Below are 18402 nucleotides of genomic sequence, written 5' to 3' on the forward strand. Positions count from 1 at the left end.
GAAATCACATCCCTGGCAAACATGCAAAAAATTGAGAATATGCTCCCCTTTGATTGATAGCTAAATCCTTCTAAAAGTCATGCTGCACACATAATTCAGCAGCACATTTTCTTTATAGGAAACTGAATTTCGTACTGCAGTAAAATCCTATTAGAGTCCATTAAGGTGTTGCTTGAATCTTCTCCTGTCAATGTCAGATGCCTGCCTCTAAAAGCTTCTTAGCTGCCTCAATTCTACCACATTAACCAGATTAGAGCTTGAGCTCAGGCTTTATAGTGCAACATGAAGTATACTGCAATTTAATCCAACTGTACGTTCCAATACATTTTAACCACTATAACAAATTACTGTGTAAAGAAACGAAAAACAACGATGGAGTCGAGTTGTCAAAATTTGACAACTAATTCAGAGGAGGATGAAAAAGGTATCACTTAACAACCTGACCACTCACATAAGTCTTGCTCTGTACAATTGCCAACAATATGCATCACTTTCCTTGTTGGTTCGAATCAAGCTGAACGCTCACCTCAGAAAGAATGTACTAGCAAATGAGGGGAGGGTATATTTTAAATACAGCTTGTCGTTTCCTTACCGCTTTCTGTTCACTGATGAGTTTGCAGTTCTCCCTCGACTCCTCCTCCTGCTGGGCTCTTCTGGCCTCCAGGCTCTCTTTGTCAGCCAGGTCCGTCTTCATCTGCGCCTCCAGAACCTTAATTAGACAGAACCAGCATTTATTAAACTCCCCACTGTTGATTTAACCAAAGCTGAAATCTGTTGTTTGCTCAGTGATGAAGCATTTTTCCTAAAAGTAAAATTACATACTGACTTAGTTTGTATGTGCAAAATCTGCTATGGAAGCAGTAATTAGTTTGGTGTCAAAACACCCTGAACATGCGACAGCTGTGACTTAGATGACAACAAACCTGAATTAAAATGGCAGCTCTGCCAGGAGTTATTACACCTAGATAACCTTTAAATAAACTGGGACCTGTGCATTACTAGTGGCCGGACAGAGCGGACTACAGACTAAAATGAGCTTTTAGCTAAAGCTGCTACAACAAATGCATCGTACATTGTCTCGGCTAATTAAACTACTAAATAGAAACAATATATATACTGTAAATGAACACCTTGATCTTGTCTTCAAAAAGCCTCTCCTTCTGAGTCAGTTGGGTTTCCATCCGCTGCGCCGTCGATTGGGCATCCCTCAGGTTCTCCTCTAGTTCCTGAAGGACATAACATTATAGATAAAACTGTACACATCCCACAAGATAACCACAAATCCAACTTACACAACAAAATTCTTGCAATGATAAGTCAATGTAGCCATAAACCCTTCAATTTAAGACAGGGCAACACGATCTACTGAAAAACAGAATGAAAGCTCCAAATAAAAACAGAGGAGGAAACTTGCTTTAAAAAGCTGGAAGTCCAAAAGTCGGCTGAAGCGTTGCCTGCTCATGTTGACACTGGTACTAATATTTGTATGATAAAATCTACGTATGTATTGACACAGGTTAACTAGTAGCTATGTGAAGCTGTGAGTGCGTGCATGCGTCTGATCTAAGATGACTGGTGGCGTTGGTCTGGGAGAGGGCTGGATGACTTGGAGGGGAGGGCAGGGGGGGTGAAATTAGGGGTTGAGTATTAAAGCCTTATCTGCAGCTCTCTCACCAGGATCTTTTCAGCCATCTGCTGGATCTGCTGGGATTTGGTCTGAATGTCATCTTTCAGCTTATTCTCCCGCCGCTCCACCATCTCCAGCCTCTTTACCTGGTTCTCCAGGGTCTTCCTGCCCTCCTGCTTACACAACACAAACACATAAAGTAAGGCTAACTGCGCACAAAGGAGTAACTCGTGTGAGGATACAGTACTTAATAAAATAACCATTATTATAGAACACATTTGCATAATGTACTGAGTTTACTCGGGTACCTCGGTCTCCCTCAGGCGGCGTTTTAAAGTGTCGCTAGAGTCGGTTTTGCCTCGCAGGCGCTCCAGGTCTCGCTCCAGCCGCTCTTTGGCCTGACGCACATTCTGCAGCAGCTCAGTGGCTTCTGTGCTCGCTTTCACTGCCTGTGGGAGGTCAGGAGGTCAAAGGCTGTTAGTGGATCCCAAGACAACCCTCTTGATATGCTTGGGTCATTGCTACTCATGGAGATGCTACTCGAGGGAACAAATGGAGAACTACAGCAGGCTGGAGTACGATACTTTACACATTACATTACATGAAAGCATCCAAAACAATAATTAATTTACCTTAGACAGTTTGTCCTGCAGCTCCTGGATTTTCACCTGCTGCTCAGCGTTGGTCTGAAAATGCAGCACCGAGATCTCAGTTAAGAAACTTTATAATAACAACAGCTCTGAACCTGTGGATGAGCCTGATAAGTCCGATTTTTTACCTTCTCTAGTTTGGAGAGAAGCTCCTCCACATCAGCTTTGCCCTGCTCTTTAGCCTGTAAAATAATTGGCATATAGAAGAGATTGATCAATACAATACAGTCCACCCACTTTCTGGTGGCTGCAGTAGCAAAAGAGCAACCGCAGCAGCCCAGGCAGCACTTCCCCCATAAACTTCCCGGACTTCCTGCCGAAGCATCCCCAAGAGCTTCCAGGCTAAATAATGTTATAATGTAAAAAGTGACACACATTTTTCATCACATGACCAATAAGCACATCTGTTGCAAATGTACCTTCTGAATCCTCTGCTGGTACTCCACAGCTTTCCTCTTGAGTTCCTCGCTTGTTAGCCTGGAGTCTCTAAGTTCAGATTCATAGAGATCGCTGCGGCGGCGAGCAGCTGACAGGTCCTCCTCCAGCTGCCTGATGGTCACCTGCATCTCCTCCAGCTGGGCATGGTACTCCTGAGAGCATAAAAAAAGCACAAAGTGGACATCAATGTGGGAAAAAACTGACACATGAACATGTGAGGTCAAATTTAAAAAATGTTAGTTAAAGGGCCAGTTCACCGATTTTCAACCTTCGTGCTATCATGCTATTATGGGGAGCTGATGCCATCATGGTGCCTTTGGAGGACGCTATCCGCTTCTCCTATTGGCCCTGGAAAACCTCCTCCAGACGACGTAAAACACGTCATCTGGCAGATGTCAGAGAGCTTGCACTACACTTACTCAATCTAGGACACCTGCCTCCGATGTCATGTCTCGTTCAGAATCGTCAGGCTTGAAATGTAGACTGCAGACCTGATCCACCAGTATATTCTCGTTGTATTTCTTATTCTGTGCCGCTATGAGCCATCAACCGCAGCGATCAATTAAGTATTTCACTCCAGCGTCTCTCGTTGGGCCGTTCCTTTCAGAGGGGACGCATTGCATGCTGGGTGATGTAGGAATGTAGAAGCTATTTGTACAACTTTCTCCACAGCTATGGCGCCAATTTAAAATATTATTGCTTCTATTGATTACAGAGAACACCAGCTTTGACTGACAGAGGCTTTTTCCAGGGGCGAATTGCTCGTTTGAAGGGGGGGTATTGTGCTACTTACAAGCTTCATATTTCACTCTGTGATACCTGTGGAGTAGCTTAGCATAATTTACAGAAAAAAAAATCCTCATGTTTCTCACACTGGTGCTCTGCGCAGGCCCTCATACAGCCTCTTCCTGAAACGACTCAGTCAGCTCTGTCCCTTTAAGAAACCCCGTCCCTACAAGCCCGCTTTCTTCTGATTGGCCAGCTCTCCGAAGCCTGCTGATGCTGCACTTTGTGACGTCACAAAGTAGAAAAAAACTGGCGTTCACAGCAGCCTGAAAACTGATCTGAGAAGCCTGGGGATTACTCCAATACACTTTTACCTACAGATGTGAAACTTCACCCACGTTTAGTCTGGACATCCAACATTGTAACATTATATACATGTCTTAAAATGTGAAACAGCAGAATACCTCCTCTTTAAAACTTCTGTGCAACAGTGCATTGCATGCCCATGGATTTCAGGCACTGATCAGGCTTATTCTGCAAAAGCTGCCGACAAATCATTGTTGTTATCTTTGTGAGATGAGTTTTTCTCTCTCGTCTAGGTCAGTATGTTTCTTTAAAATGGTACATTTTTGCAGCAGTGTTTTAACATATACCAACAATCAAAGTTTTATGCACTGTATGTTTATGCTTTTACAGTGAAGAAATACCAGCAGGGTTTTATGTGTTTGTTTTGACAAGACAGAGCAGCAGCAGGGGTTTTGTTTGGCTCAGCCTGAGCAGTGGAACACTGCTCTTAGCACGGGCAACAATTGCTGCCAATGCTTTACAGACAAAGATAAACTTCACAGATCTGCTGACGCTGTTTCATTGTGCAGTGATCTATAGGACCTGCAGTGCACTGCAGCAATGAACATTTATCCCCAAAAGTGTCAAAATCAAAGATAACTCAAGGATTACCACTTTACAGTTGTAGTTGGCAAATTTGCACTACAGAGATGTCAAGTGAAAGAAAAATAACCGATTTAGTCAAAACATTAAAAACAAGATTATCAACCAACAAATGTGACCAAAATAGCAGACTAAAATCACACTACTTCATGGGGTCTCTATAGAAGACATGTCTTATCTGTTACAGCCAGATTTCATTCATGCTGCTGTTTTTGTCTTGAAATATAATATAATTAACAAGTCCAAAAATATTCTATGCTTTGAGTCATTAGTGTTTATTCATAAAATGTAAATGCGGTGTGTCATTCCCCTGGGAGGTGGGTGGTAAATCTCCTGAGTAATGATCAAAGTCTTCTTCACATTTGTACCTTGCAGGGATGCCTTCTGCAGGGATGACCTTAATGTGTGCTGAGGACAGGGGAGTCCTCAGAGGGGAAGCCCTGTCTGTGTAACAGGGACACAGTGAGTGGAGTATAATCTCCCCGCTGCCTCTTGTGCTCCTGTATCAGCTATGATAGCATAAAGACAACACTGCGCTCTCCTCGAGAAAGATGATGGCTTTGTGGATGCAGTAAAAATTCTGCTTTATTTTCTATGAAATACCTTGAAGTGTTTCTATAGAAATCTCTGAATGCACCATACCATTATCTTGATGAGAAGGAGGAGACAGAGGATTGTTCTAAGATTTACATACTTGCTCTTTAATTTCCTGCAGCTTGTTGCTCTGTTCCCGGATGTCGTGCAGCAGCTGCATGGCCTTGTCATCCTCTCTGGAGACCTCCACACGTGCCTCCTCCAAGCTCCGCTTTAGGCTCTGCAAACACACATGTGTGCGCACAAACTCAAGGCTGCTGTTCCTTCAAATCAAGACTCATTTTTTTCAGGTTGCATAAAATTAATGTTCGAAGCATTTCTTTACAATTCTACACACACAAACACACACACGCTGCCAAGTTGTTGTTATGACTCACGCTGCACTCGGTAATGTACGTAGCGAGGTCTTGCTCAAGGATGCCCCTCTGAGTCTCAGACGCCTTCAGCTCCACATCCTTCTGGTGGAGCACTGACTCCAGGTCAGTCATTTTACGCTGAAACCTGGAGATCTCCTGCTCCATCTGAATCCGCCAGAGAAAAAAACAGCACTATTTGATGCCTTAAATGCAGCAGAAATGTAAAGGTACTTCAAGTACTGACTAAAATCAGCAAAATGGGTTCACAAGCCATGTATAGCTCCGGGAAAAAAATTAAGAGACCGCTGCAAAAAAAAAAGGTTCTACTAATTGTAGGTTTGTGTAAAATGAAGTTTTGTTTTATTGTAAACAAGATTTCTCCCTACTTCCAAACAAAATATTCTCATTTAGGTCTTTTAATTGCAGAAAATGACGACTGGTTAAGATGTTGTTTTGTGTTAGAAGGTGTTTTTCAGACGTAGAATAATGCAAAGAAAACAAGTTCATGTTCATTTTTAAGGAAGGAGTTAGGAAGAGTTCAGAATCAATATTTGGTGGAATAACCTGGTTTTTAATCACAGCTTTCATGCATCTTTGCATGCTCTCCACCAGTCTTTCAAATTGCTGTTGGGTGACGTTATGCCACTCATTGCACAACAATTCAAGCAGCTCAGCTTTGTTCGATGGCTTGTAAACATCCATCTTCTTCTTGGTCACATTCAAGAGGTTTAAATGGGGTTCAGATCTGGATTGAACTGGCCATGACGTGTAGAGAGAGATGCTGATTTGAGGAACATTTGGAGTAGTCTCTTATTTTCTTTTCCAGAGCTGTATTATAAAGATAGCTGATGTTTGACCGAGCACCAAACTCAGAACGCTTAAAAAATGTAGCTGTTATGTTGTAAAGACAACAAGCTTAACTTGGCTTCATACAGCAGCACCAGAAGCTGGTTTGATCTGCGTTCAGCCAGTCGGCCAGAATAAACACAGGACGTCTGGTAATAAAACCAATGATGGAATCAGTTTTTGCTCAAAACAAAGTGCTGCAATATGAAAATACAGTTTTACAGTTTCCAATCAACCAACTGTGGTCTCGCTTCGGTCATCTGTGGCTTGATTGATGGAGCTGCTCTTGCATTTCACATTACACTGACTTGTTTGGCATAAAGGCAACAGCCTCACCTTGTGACATTTGTCTTGAGTATCTAGTAGTTCTCTGCTTTTCAGGTGTAGCTTCTTTTCCATGGAGTTTGTCTTCGCAGGAGAGTTAAGGCCTGCGGACACCGCCCTGTGGAAAGCAACATGTACACATTAAATAACATGGTGCACATGTGTGTATAACCGCTATGACTGTCAGGAGAGGCCAGTGTCCAATCATCTTGAGGATAGATTGATGCAGTTTTTCAAAATATATTCCTATTGTGTAAAAGAACAGAGAATATTCAAAATACCATAACTTCTGTGAACATATCAGCTAATCAAAAGAGGATAATTATAAGTCTCATATCATGACATCGAGCTGTCACATGCAACAGCGAGCATTGTCAGTATCGCAGCTGTAATTATAATTTGGCTGAAATGCAGACTCGACACCCACACACCAAACATGAGTAACAGACACAGAGAGGGAGCTCACAAGTATGCATTGACGCATTAATTTTTTAAGGAAAGTATTCTGAGGAATGTCTGATCATAACAATAAAACTACCAACTACAATAAGGATTAGATTCAACAGAGTGTTTCTGAAGTGAGAAAGGGATGAGTATATTTCATTCATTCACAAAACAGACAACATAAACAACAAACAGCTTAGACGTTGGGATAATTGCTGCTTGCCAGACTAAATAATGTGACAGGAGAATTTAGGCTTTTGCTCGGGGTCGGTCTGTCCCGAGCTCCGTATTGAGTCTGATGCATTCATTCCTCTCGCTTATGTAAGGCAATGAGTTATTTTGTTGTCATTCTTTGGGAATAATCAAGATCACAAAGTCAATTTTCAGCCCTCTCTTGGCCAGAGAAAAAGAAAACTCTGCAAAATAAGAGTTGCAAATAAATGAATGGGTCTGTATGAATGAGTTTAGAAATACCGCAGAGGGATCTTTAATAAAGTTGACTCAGACTGAGTCACAGTGTTAAAAATAATCACAAAAGCAAGCAGCACTGGCTCCCTTTCGCCTCTGCATCGAGAGATATCCCCCTGAAACACACACACATATACAGAACATATAGAGAGAGCATACAGAAACACAAACAGCAGCATCCCATCCAGTCTTTTTCACAGGACTCTGAATTAAACGAGGAGGAGGCGTTCCAGGGAGCTGAATCTGTGCCAATTAAAAATTGATGTTAGGCAGCAAAATTCATTAAAGTTCTTCAGTGCCGAGCTGAACAGTTTTGGGAGACTACTGTACAGAAAAATCTGACAATTTAATCATCATCATTTGGGCTTTTTTCTGCTTTAAGTCTTTTCCAGTTTTCTGTATCAAAGAAGCAGTGAATTAAAGTGAAGTGGGCATTTAGGACAGATGGATTTCTTCCTCACATTCTCCCACTTATTGTTAATTATCCTGATAATATAGTAGGGAACATCACTGATGTTTTTATGGTAGAATGATTCATCTTTGTACTTTTCCAAACATCATGTAGGCAGGAAACACACACAAAGCCTTGATGACAGAGAAAAGGCCAGACTGTTCTTTCTAAGTGAGGAATGTAGCTAGTCGTTGTGTTGATTCTTTACTGTGGAGGGAAAATAAATGAGTGGCAAGTGCAGGCGGCATTATTGAAGATAATCAAAGAGAGGAGGAAACACCAACCACTAACCATAACAATAGCACAGATATGTTCACACACACACACTGCACACACTGAAGAAAATGAAAACAAACACACATAATCCAGCACACAACAGATATGAATATAAAACAGACAAAAATGAGTGAAAAATTGCCCCTTATTGGAATTTGTCACTTCAACCTCAAACACACAAAAACATTGAGGGAACCAATAGAACCAAATGAACACCTTTATGTATACATGCAAAGAATGTGGATCACATTGGACCAAATGGATTTGACAAAAGATCTTTAAAATGATGCCAAACAGAAGTTTGTTGTTGTGAATCTACAGCTGATACAAAGACCATTTTTTTATCAATCTTTAATGTCACAGCTGACTAACACATATCCATGTTACCAAGTTAGTTTTTGCTTAACGTCCTCTTGGCTGATATGTCAAAGTCTGTTGACATTTTCCTTTCCATTCACCATCTTTTAACACCACCATGTGCCGTCTTCTCTCTGTTATAGCCTTCAGTTTTTGCATCGTTTAACCCTTATACTTTCTCTCTGCTGTTTTGTCTTCTTTTTTTTCCCCCTCTGTAAACAGACTGACGTAAAAATTTACCAGACTTTCTTTCAGATTGATAGATTACAGTTACGGCCCCGTGTCCACATAGCGCCTTTTTCTAAGCGCCTAAGCGTCCCTTTTTCATTTGTTCCCAATGAGGACAGAGTGTAGGCGACTGCCGAGAGAAAAAGGGCTGCGACCAGCGTCTTTTTTCAGAGCGCTTTGCCTTTTTTGTGCGGCCGATCCAAGCCCTTTAAGTTTAAAATCTCTGAACTTTTCAGAAAGGCGCCGATGTAGTCACCGCCGCTTTTTTTCAGGCAACCAATCAGATGGGGTGTCACTCGTCACCCTGGTTACCACCAAAAATTGGAGGAGCAACTTGTTTTGGCTGTTTCTGTCTACCGGGGCTGTACGATATGACAAACATAAAGTATCACAATAGAGACCGAAAAGCCCATTTGTGGGAGCAGAATGGCCAGACACTAAATGTTGCTAGTGTTGTGCTTTTATCGCCCTACACGTTGTAAGCTTGTTGTTAGCTGTGTAGTAAGTTAAACTTATTGTTGTCATAGAAACAAAAAACTGTGTTTTTTTCTCTCACCGCACAAGCACTCCGCTCTGCCACAAAAAGGTGCTATGTGGACACGGGGCCTTAGTCCTCCGGATTGTGAATTTAGAGCTGCATCCCTTGCAGCGGTCTGTTCTTCATAGCAACATTCTGTTATCAAAAAAATAGCAGACCTCGGAATTCCATAATTAACCAATCAGAACCAAGTATTTAACACAGCCGTGTAAAAACACCATATAAGCCAAAGGGGTGAAAAACAAATCTATCAACTCGGATTTAAAAAAATCCAAATTCGCAAAATGTCAAATTTGCCTTTTACAAGTTGTATCAGTCTTGTCCTGCGGGTGGCGCTAGCGGAACGGTTATACATCAAACTTGCTTATCTGCAGTGGAGCAGGAAAGAGGCTAAGCAATTTTTACAGCAACTTTGTCGTTTAATTTTTTTTCTTGTGTCCAAATGGAGACTTCAGCGTGATGGCGGCACTAGACGACAGTTTAGAAGGTCATTAAAACCACCACCTGAGAGCGTGAACATCCCCTGGAGATTCATGAAAATTGGGCCATTAGTTGCTGAGATACCTCGTAAAGGGGAAACTCTGACCAGACAATGGCACCAGATAAAAAAGGCAGCTAAATTATCATCCTCTGGGGACTATGAGTATCCATACCATAGCCATCTGGCAGTGTCCATTCATGGCAATCTGGTCAGTAGTTGCCAAGATATCCTGCTCTTGACCAAAATGTGGATGATTGACAATCTGACGAAAAAAGGCAAGGATAAACTTCAAACTTTCACATGAGCACATTTTCCAAAACACCTCGAAACTGTCCTCTCACGCCTTAAAAAGACAGATTTTTATGGAGTTTTTCAGAAACACCTTGAAAGGATGATTTCCTGACATTAAACCAGGCATAGCTGCTTATGAATTTGAGACAAGCTGTTAAGGGGATTTGTTGTGCTTTGCTAATGAGGAGTCAGGCAGACAAGTTCACAAAGAATAACAAAAAAAAAAAAAGAAGGATCCCCCAAAACAAATGCTAAACAAATGATTAGCAATTCATTTTGGCTGGGTCCGGGTTCATTCAGTTCTCTGTATTTTAATGAAGAATGTACGCACACATGCATGCACCCACACACAAATCTGACAGCTTCTATGAGCTCCTCTTGATCAAATGCAGCAAAGAAAGCGACTGGCTTCAGTTAAAAACCACGAGCAGATGACTGATGGTGTAACAGCAAGGGACAGAGACATTAGAAGAGGGAGGGAAAAAAAAGAGGAGGAGATGAGACGGGTAAAGATGGGGGTGGGGACTGGGAAAAAAAAACATCACGGTTGTAACCATAGAAATAGATTTTCTCCCCCAATCTGAGCTCTCATCCTTTTCCCTGTCTAATCTGCTATCGCTTTTTCTTCCCTTTCTGTAGCTGCTGCTGCTGCTGCTGTCATGATCCGCAGTCTCCAGGACCATTAACCTGCTAGTGCACTGCCACGGGGCTACAGAGATGAAACCCATCCTCATGCATTATAATCAGAGGTTAAAAAGCCAAACACCATTAAGGATAATTACAGCCCCAAAACCAGTGCTGGAAAAGTCAGGAGCCCCATTATGCAGCACGGTAACAGAGAAAGCACAATAACAGCAGCGAGGGTGGGAGTGTGTCTGTGTCTGGGGTTCCACCTCTCAGCAAACCTCATTGACACACTCATCCGCATACCAATCAGCGCCGATGGCAAGATAACGACAGCTCACATCCTCTGGTCCATTCACTTGATATATCTATGCAGCCGATCAACTATGTGTGATCCTGAAGCACAAAATCAGGAATCACAGGAAGAGAGCGGCAGGGTACAGGGAGATCCCTTCCCTCCCTCGCTCCTTGTCTGACACAGCATATGGCCAAACCCATTTTGGCCCTAACAGGCATAACACTAATGACAGGGACACACAACAGCTGCCCGGGGCATCACACTGGGTCACCCAAAACAACACTTTTGCTCTGGTAATGAAAACAGTCTTTTACAGACAAAGGTGTTTTAGAGGAGGTGTATGCAGGAGATCTCTGCGTTGACTACAGGGGAAAAGAGGGGTCGCCTTTGAAAGAGAAGCCAAACAATGCAGAGTAAACAGGTAGCACTTACTCCGTTTTGGCCAACGTTGTCAACGCTCTGCTGAAGAACCAGCCTAGAAAAGGCAGATCCTGGCCCTGGAAGCCCGCTGGCAGAGCTCCTCGCTGGGCTGCTGAGGCTGGCCGGGGGGCTGCCTGCTCCGGCTCCTCAAAATTAGAGGTGTCATCTTCAGCGTGCAACGCAGGAACAAAAGGCGGGAGAACTGCAGGAGAAAAAGGATGAGTGGAGGAAGAAAGACAGGACGAGGATTAAAAAGGAGGCAGCGGCGCACAAACTAGTGAAAAAAAAAAAGGAAAAAGAAAAACACAACAAGGAGAAGGGGAGAGAAAGGAAGGGTGGAGGAACGGAGCAGAGCGGAGAGAGCCTAGAGTGCGGTAAGTCGCGCGTTGATGCACATGCTGCCTCTCTCTCTGTCCCTCCCTCCCTCCTTCTCTCTCTCTCTCTCATATACACATGCTCACTCGCTCTCCCTCACTGCAGCAGAGCAAGCTAATCAGCTGGAGCCCCAGCTGAAGCATAAAGCTCTATCTGTGTCTAATTATCAATACATACAGTCTGTATTCTTAATGCAGCAATCACGTATGTAATGCTCCTTATATCCTATTTGAAAATGACTCTAAGGCAATTAATTAAGATAATTAACATTCAGGAAGAAAATCAATGACTCTCCTCTTCAACACAAACACAGGCACAAGAAGCTGCTGCATTGCAAACACTGTATCACAGTCTGCTGACAACCAGGAGGATTTTGAACATTAATTAATATTCAGCGTTGATAGGATCATTATATCTGGAAAACAGCTCAAAGGTAGTGACCGGCATAGCAATGTTTGATAAACGCTTCAGAATCACAAAAGGGGAGGCTTATTCATCTGCAGACACGAGGTTATCTGCACAGCAAAATAAACACTCGTCACCCCTGCAGCTACACGTTTAGAGCCAGTGGAGAGCTGAGGGTCTGTTAACGTGGCTATGCTTCACTGAAAACGTCCATTAATGTGACCGTTACGGGCGTGTTTTTCCCCACAGCTGCTCAGGTGAAAATGTCAAACTCTTTGTCATTCAGTGCAGTGTCTCACATTTGATGGCAACAATGACGCGAAACAAAAGCACGTGTATTTCCGCCACAGTGAGCGTGTGCGTGGTGTGTGTCGCTGGCGTAAAAGATTTGTGCTGCATCTGATGAGAAGCAGATGAGTTGCAGATCTTTACTCTGTCTGCATCGCTTCTCGTATCTGCCTCCCTCCCATTCTCCTCCTCGGGAAGGAGCTGGCCTACCGCCAGCGGCACACAGAATCTCATTATTTTACTACACAGTGCTGTTTGTTGTCTGTGTGCAACCACACACACACACACAACACTAATGTAGATTATAAACAACATTCATATTTGATGAGTAGTTGTACAATATCTGTCAAGTTACACGATTATGGCAATAATCAAGCCAAATGAAGCATTTCCACTTGAGAGGAAGAAGAAAGGGGTCTCATGGGAGAGGAATCACCTCACCTTGTCTTAAGTTGTTCCAGTCTACGCTGGAGAAGAAAGAGTGACAGCGGAGTCCCTGGAAACCCAGCCGCTCTTTGGCTCCACACAATAATCTCTGCAGCAGGTCTATAAACTGCTTACTGGCTCTCGGCTCCTCTGGAAACTTAAGGTAACGCTAGGGGCAAACAACGTGGGTATAGGTTCATTACATCAAGCACTGACTGATCAGTATATTTCTTCAGGTTCTGCTCATTTTTACAATTAAACTGGGGATGACAAGTAGACTGTAGATCTCCTTTTACTCTTTTTAATCAGATCCAATCAGTGAAAAATGTCTGTACTAGTAAAAGTTAATGTACCTGAAAGTTGAGGATGTTGTGGACTGTCTTAGTAGAAGTGCCGCCAGAAAAAGGCGACTTGGCATAAATCATCTCATAGGCTATGACCCCGAGAGACCACCAGTCACACTCAACCCCGTAGGTGCAGTGAGAGCCCCCATTCATGGCTGCCAGGACCTCAGGCGACAGGAAGTCCTGAGTCCCAACAGGCACTGTGGGAGCTGCAACCTGAATACACATTAATAAAACACGATGATGTCACCGTCACGCACGTTGAAGTAAGAGCAAACTCCGTAATCTACTTACTGTTTTGTTAGCAGTCAGCCTGGCAGCTGATCCGAAGTCTGCCAGCTTAATGTGACCGGTCCGATCGATGAGAACGTTCTCTGGTTTGACATCTCTGCAAGTGGATAGTTTAGGAGGGATTTGATAGTGCTTTTACAGAGCTGTTTGTAGCCTGAGTACTGTTTTACGTCTGCCACTCTGATGATAATGGAATACATTTGTAAACTGAAGTAATGCTTTTGCGTTACATAACTCACACTCACTGCTTCAGGTTAAATTACAATGCTTCATTTCTCATGTCCAGTTAATGTTTTCCTGTATTATGAGCATTCGTCCCTCGAGTGAAAACAAAAGGCGAACAAAGAAGAATATTTAGGATATCTGGTGCTACTCAAAGCCTTGAAACGTCAATCCTTCGTCATCGGGAGGTTGGATTCAGCGGCTGGTGTCTTACCTGTGGACGTAGCCCAGCAGGTGAACAGCATGAATGGCCTCGACCAGCTCGGCCAAATAGAACTGAGCCATGGACTCATCGAACTGATCCTCGTATCGGTTCAGCAGGGACATCAGGTCGCCGCCTGGCAAGTACTCCATCGCCTAAAAAACACATTATAACACTACTTATAAAAGCGCTTGGAATATGAATGAAGATGTGATTTAATGTGATTATAATTAACAGCCACCACATGCTGTTGAAACATTTATGAATGTCTATAGATTGGTCTATATTTAGAACTAAACACAAAGCAACAAGTGAAGGAGCCCGGCGTTTGAGCCGACATCAAAGCTCTATTCAGATGAAGCTTATAGGGCGGATCTTCTCATTATGGATTCAGTTATGCAACACAGGATACTATTGCAGATTTATCTGTGATACTGCAGTCAAAGGATGGGTCTTCAGTGGCTAAAAATACACCTACAATGACTGCACCAGCCTTCTGTATCTGTGATCATGATTTAAAACAAGAGGTACACAGTCAAAACAACATGCAACAACAACAGCAACAACAACAACAAAACAATGCGCGTCATTTAGCAGGTGTAAAGTTTGTGTATCAACAAATCAACCTTCATCATGTTTGACTCATGTTCTCTTTCCTGCACCCTCAGATTAAAGCCATTGGTCAGGCTGATTGGAGCTATATGGTCGCAGTCGTAACAGGCGAGAGCCGCTGGTGCATGAATGGTCGGCGAGTCTGAATGAAGGGGAGCATTCTCCAGTGTTACCTAGCAACAAGGAGACTGGGTGCCTCTCTGACACACGGATAAAGATGGATGCTTTGTATTTTCCTCCATGCTCAGTTAGGGAGCAGGGTGAGACAGAAGGGGAGTGTAAAGAGAGGAGGAGGAAGAATTGGAGAAAAACACGCAGGGGGCATGAAGGGAGGAGAGGGTTAGTGGAAAAACAACAAAGCGCAGTAAAGAGTAAAAGGCTTGGCTATGCAGAAAATGTGCGTTTCATACAGCCCATGCTCAGTCTAACAGGTCATCAGAGAAAATATAGATTCTTTGTGAGGTTAATAGCCTTCAAGATAATTACACTGGATGTTCTCTGCGGGGACAGAATTGACACTGTGCTTCATGGCTGACGATCAGGCTATTAGAAGGACATTAACATTTTGGGAAATCTGCCTGGTTAGCTCTTTAAGCAGAGTCAAACGAGCAGATAATATATTAATTCTAAATGTCCACAGTTACTACAGAGATCCAGGGGGTGTTTCACGTCAGAGTGATATACTTGGAAGTTTGGGGAAGCAGCTATCTAGTCTCTTGACTTTTGTATTTTTATCACTTTTAAAACAGTCCTGGTTTCTAAAATGTGACACTGTGGTTTTATCTGCAGTGAGCTCGGTCAGATAACGGCACACAGCATCTCAGAGGTCCTGTTCAGGGGATTGCCTGCACTGAATTATGTCTGTAATCTGAACGAAACCCTGGTGGTTCATTGCTATACTGGTGTCTACCCTGTCAGCTAACAACTCAACAAAACTCTGAGGTTGTTGGAAGGTCTTTTGAAAGAAGGCGGCTAACGACAACTTCAAAGCATTTCTCCGACAAATTGTTATTTTCATTGCTCACTTCAGATCCCTTCCTGCAGCAGCTCATGTACTATTCTGACTGATCCAACTGCTCAGTTAGTCACATTCTGGAAAGCACAGCTGTGAAAGAAAGGGGGGGGGGGGGGGGGGGGGAATTACACCTTCCTTTCAATACAGCTGTCTTGTGCACAGCTTGATCTAAAAATGTCAAGTTCACGAGTGAATTAAAAACATACAGGAGAGGAAAACAAGACGTTGTGGTTGGAGAAGCATCTTGAATACACTGGACATGTTTTTGAGAAGACATCGCTAGACCCAGTGACAGCTGTTTGAGTTGTTGACAGGAGGAAAGGCCCTTAAAAATATTATTAACAGGAGATAGGTTAGAAAAAAGTAATTTCAGTCCATCCTCAAAATCAGAAAAATACCCTGCAGCCTCACCAGGTAGACATGTTCTTTATCCTGGAAGGCATAGATAAGCTCAGGGATCCAGGGACTGCTGTTCAGAGCCAGGATCCTGCGCTCCTCTTCATGAAAAACCACCTGAGAACGATTAAAAAGGTCTGCAATCAGCATATATACACTTAATTAATGCAACATATTACTGTAAGTAGTGTATCCTCACTCTTAAACATGGAGAAGTGGCCATCTTTGGTGCTAAACTGAGATTTAAATGTTTAAGTATACCTTTTAGATGCAAATTTTAACATTTTATTGATAAGAATTCATGCCCTCCTTTCCTAGCTTGAGCTCATGTTGCTAGTTTTAGAATTTAAATTATGTAAATCAGTCACAGGTGGCATGAGCAAAACATTTCTTGTACATACAAGTTGTTCGTTGTATTGCTCACTTCAGATCCTTTCCTGTCGCAGCTCATGTACTATTCTGACTCAAATCTGTTCTATTAGTCACATGCCAGAGTGCACAGCTGTGAACTAATGTACCCAGAGTTCTGCTCTGTTGTATTTAACCCTACAGCACCCTCCATTGGGCCTTCTTCAGACTGCAGCTTTCATCTTAAAGTTATCTTCCTCTTGTTATTGATGTTCATTTAGTGATGACATTTTTTGTGGTCAGTATTTGTCAGTGTTGTTATGGTTGTGTTTTCATTTGTCTGCGTGTGTTCTGGGTATTAGAAGTCTTTTTTATTAAAGCCATCTGAATTTTTTCAAACTGCTGCATATAAAAAATTGTGATCTGTATAAAAAGCTAAACTATAATGTGGTTATGGAAAATGCTTAATATACCTAAATGGAGAAGCTTTTAAAAAAATGTCTTTCTATATTTTTCCACTCGAACAGTCGTACAACTTAGTAAAAACACTTGAATCTTACATTTTCTTGAGTGCGTAAAACTGTCTTGTCCATGACTTTCAGGGCACAAACATCCCCGGTGGCCTTCTCACGGACAACTTGGACTTCGCCGAAGCGACCACGACCCACCACTGCGCGCACTTCAAAGTCATGAAGCAACGGCTGCAGGGCCTGAAGCTCTGAGACCACCTCAGAAACTGTTTTACAAGACAAACATGAACAAAGATGTTAAACACGATTCATTCTGAGTGATAAAGTGAACTTTTTGGGTGTAAAATTGTAAACATATCAGAAATAACTTACGCAGATACACAGTTTTATGCACATCAAATAAGCTGCATCTGACTGAAATTGAAATTTAACATACCAATATTGTTTTCAGGGTTTCAATCAGCTTATTATGGAACCTGTATTTACATCATACATTTTTACATCACTTTGTAATATAAACCTGTGAATTAGAAACAGGATAAAAGTATCATGTTTTTCAAAACAAACAAGTAAAGGTATGTCTTAAAAGCTGAACCAATTCCATCAACTGATACAGCGCAGACTGCATCAGCTAATTTGACATGCAAAATACTGGATGGCCTCAGAAATAACAACAACAACAAGAAACAGAGAAACGTGTGTATGCTCACATTTATTGACAAAGTTTGCCACATGATGTATCTTCATTAGCTCTGTGGAGGTGCACTCTTGGTAAAGTAACAGCAGTGCTTCCAAAAACTCTTCCCGACCTAAAGTGCATCCTCCCTGCTGCCCACTCAGGCCCACTCGGCCCTGGAGACAATAAACACAAAAACACGAAAGTCAGATACTAGCAGTAACTACTGCTGTTTCAAACTGCAAAGAGTTTGAGAAGATGCATATGCAAAGCTTCGGGGCTTCAGGACACCCGCACTACACATTGCTTTACCTGAAACACCTGATTAAGTCGCGAGCTGCGGATGGTGATGGGGTCCGCAGAGGAGGACAGCGTCTTCAGGCTTCCCTGGCTCACGTATTTGAACTTCAGCATGGTTTCTTAACAACAGGTAACCTAAGGCATGAGGAATAGTTGGTCTAAATTAATGTATGAAGCATGAACTCAACGCGTTAGGGATAAGTGATATCTACGACTGGAAAAGATGTTAAAGAACGACCTCTAAAAAAATTGTCAAGAAATGTCAACAGTGCGTCCATGTAGCATGCTAAATTAACGTTGGCTATTGTTTGCTAACCTCGCCAACAACAAAAACGTTAACGCAACATTCATGCGCGTCCTTCAGTTATATTTACAGACACAGAACAGCATATTATGATAATACTCACCAAACTGCCATGCAGGTAGCTAAAAAATGTTATTATATACACTGAAACATTGACATGCTAAGGAGCACACTGTTTTCCTCCCTTTCAACGGTATTTCCGGTTAACTTTCAAATTTTGCGCGTTCGTCTCCCCCCTCTCGAGCCTGCTGAATGAAGCTGGCGTTTGATTGGATAACTGGTATTTTGTGGGTGGGTCTTGCTGCTGAATTAGACCAATGACTGACGTTTGAGCCCTGTCCTT

At 42.5% G+C, this 18402-nt stretch overlaps 1 protein-coding gene across 4 annotated transcripts in view; it reads right to left on the bottom strand.

Annotated features, from left to right (window-relative positions):
* Nucleotides 1–17869, bottom strand: part of cita (citron rho-interacting serine/threonine kinase a) — a 39284-nt gene extending 21415 nt beyond the window's left edge. For 2 of the 4 annotated variants that reach the window (XM_069679071.1, XM_069679072.1), the window contains exons 1-11: nt 11398–11468; nt 6522–6627; nt 5361–5504; nt 5084–5203; nt 2697–2867; nt 2406–2459; nt 2260–2313; nt 1936–2076; nt 1675–1803; nt 1131–1226; nt 593–709 (exon numbers count right to left, since the gene is read on the bottom strand). In XM_069679071.1, coding sequence (XP_069535172.1) covers nt 593–709; nt 1131–1226; nt 1675–1803; nt 1936–2076; nt 2260–2313; nt 2406–2459; nt 2697–2867; nt 5084–5203; nt 5361–5504; nt 6522–6584 — 1089 coding nt within the window. In that variant the 5' untranslated portion in view covers nt 6585–6627; nt 11398–11468. Of the gene's footprint in view, nt 1–592; nt 710–1130; nt 1227–1674; nt 1804–1935; nt 2077–2259; nt 2314–2405; nt 2460–2696; nt 2868–5083; nt 5204–5360; nt 5505–6521; nt 6628–11397; nt 11596–12894; nt 13049–13232; nt 13440–13517; nt 13612–13950; nt 14094–15976; nt 16079–16869; nt 17046–17489; nt 17632–17767 lie in introns of those variants that run through there. The other 2 variants (XM_069679073.1, XM_069679074.1) reach the window with 2 other exon arrangements.
* Between the last annotated feature and the right edge of the window lie 533 nt (nt 17870–18402).

The sequence above is a fragment of the Semicossyphus pulcher genome, unplaced genomic scaffold, assembly GCF_022749685.1.
Source record: "Semicossyphus pulcher isolate SPU_LCO1_2020_fin unplaced genomic scaffold, fSemPul1.0.p SCAF_3, whole genome shotgun sequence".
NCBI lineage: Eukaryota > Metazoa > Chordata > Actinopteri > Labriformes > Labridae > Semicossyphus > Semicossyphus pulcher.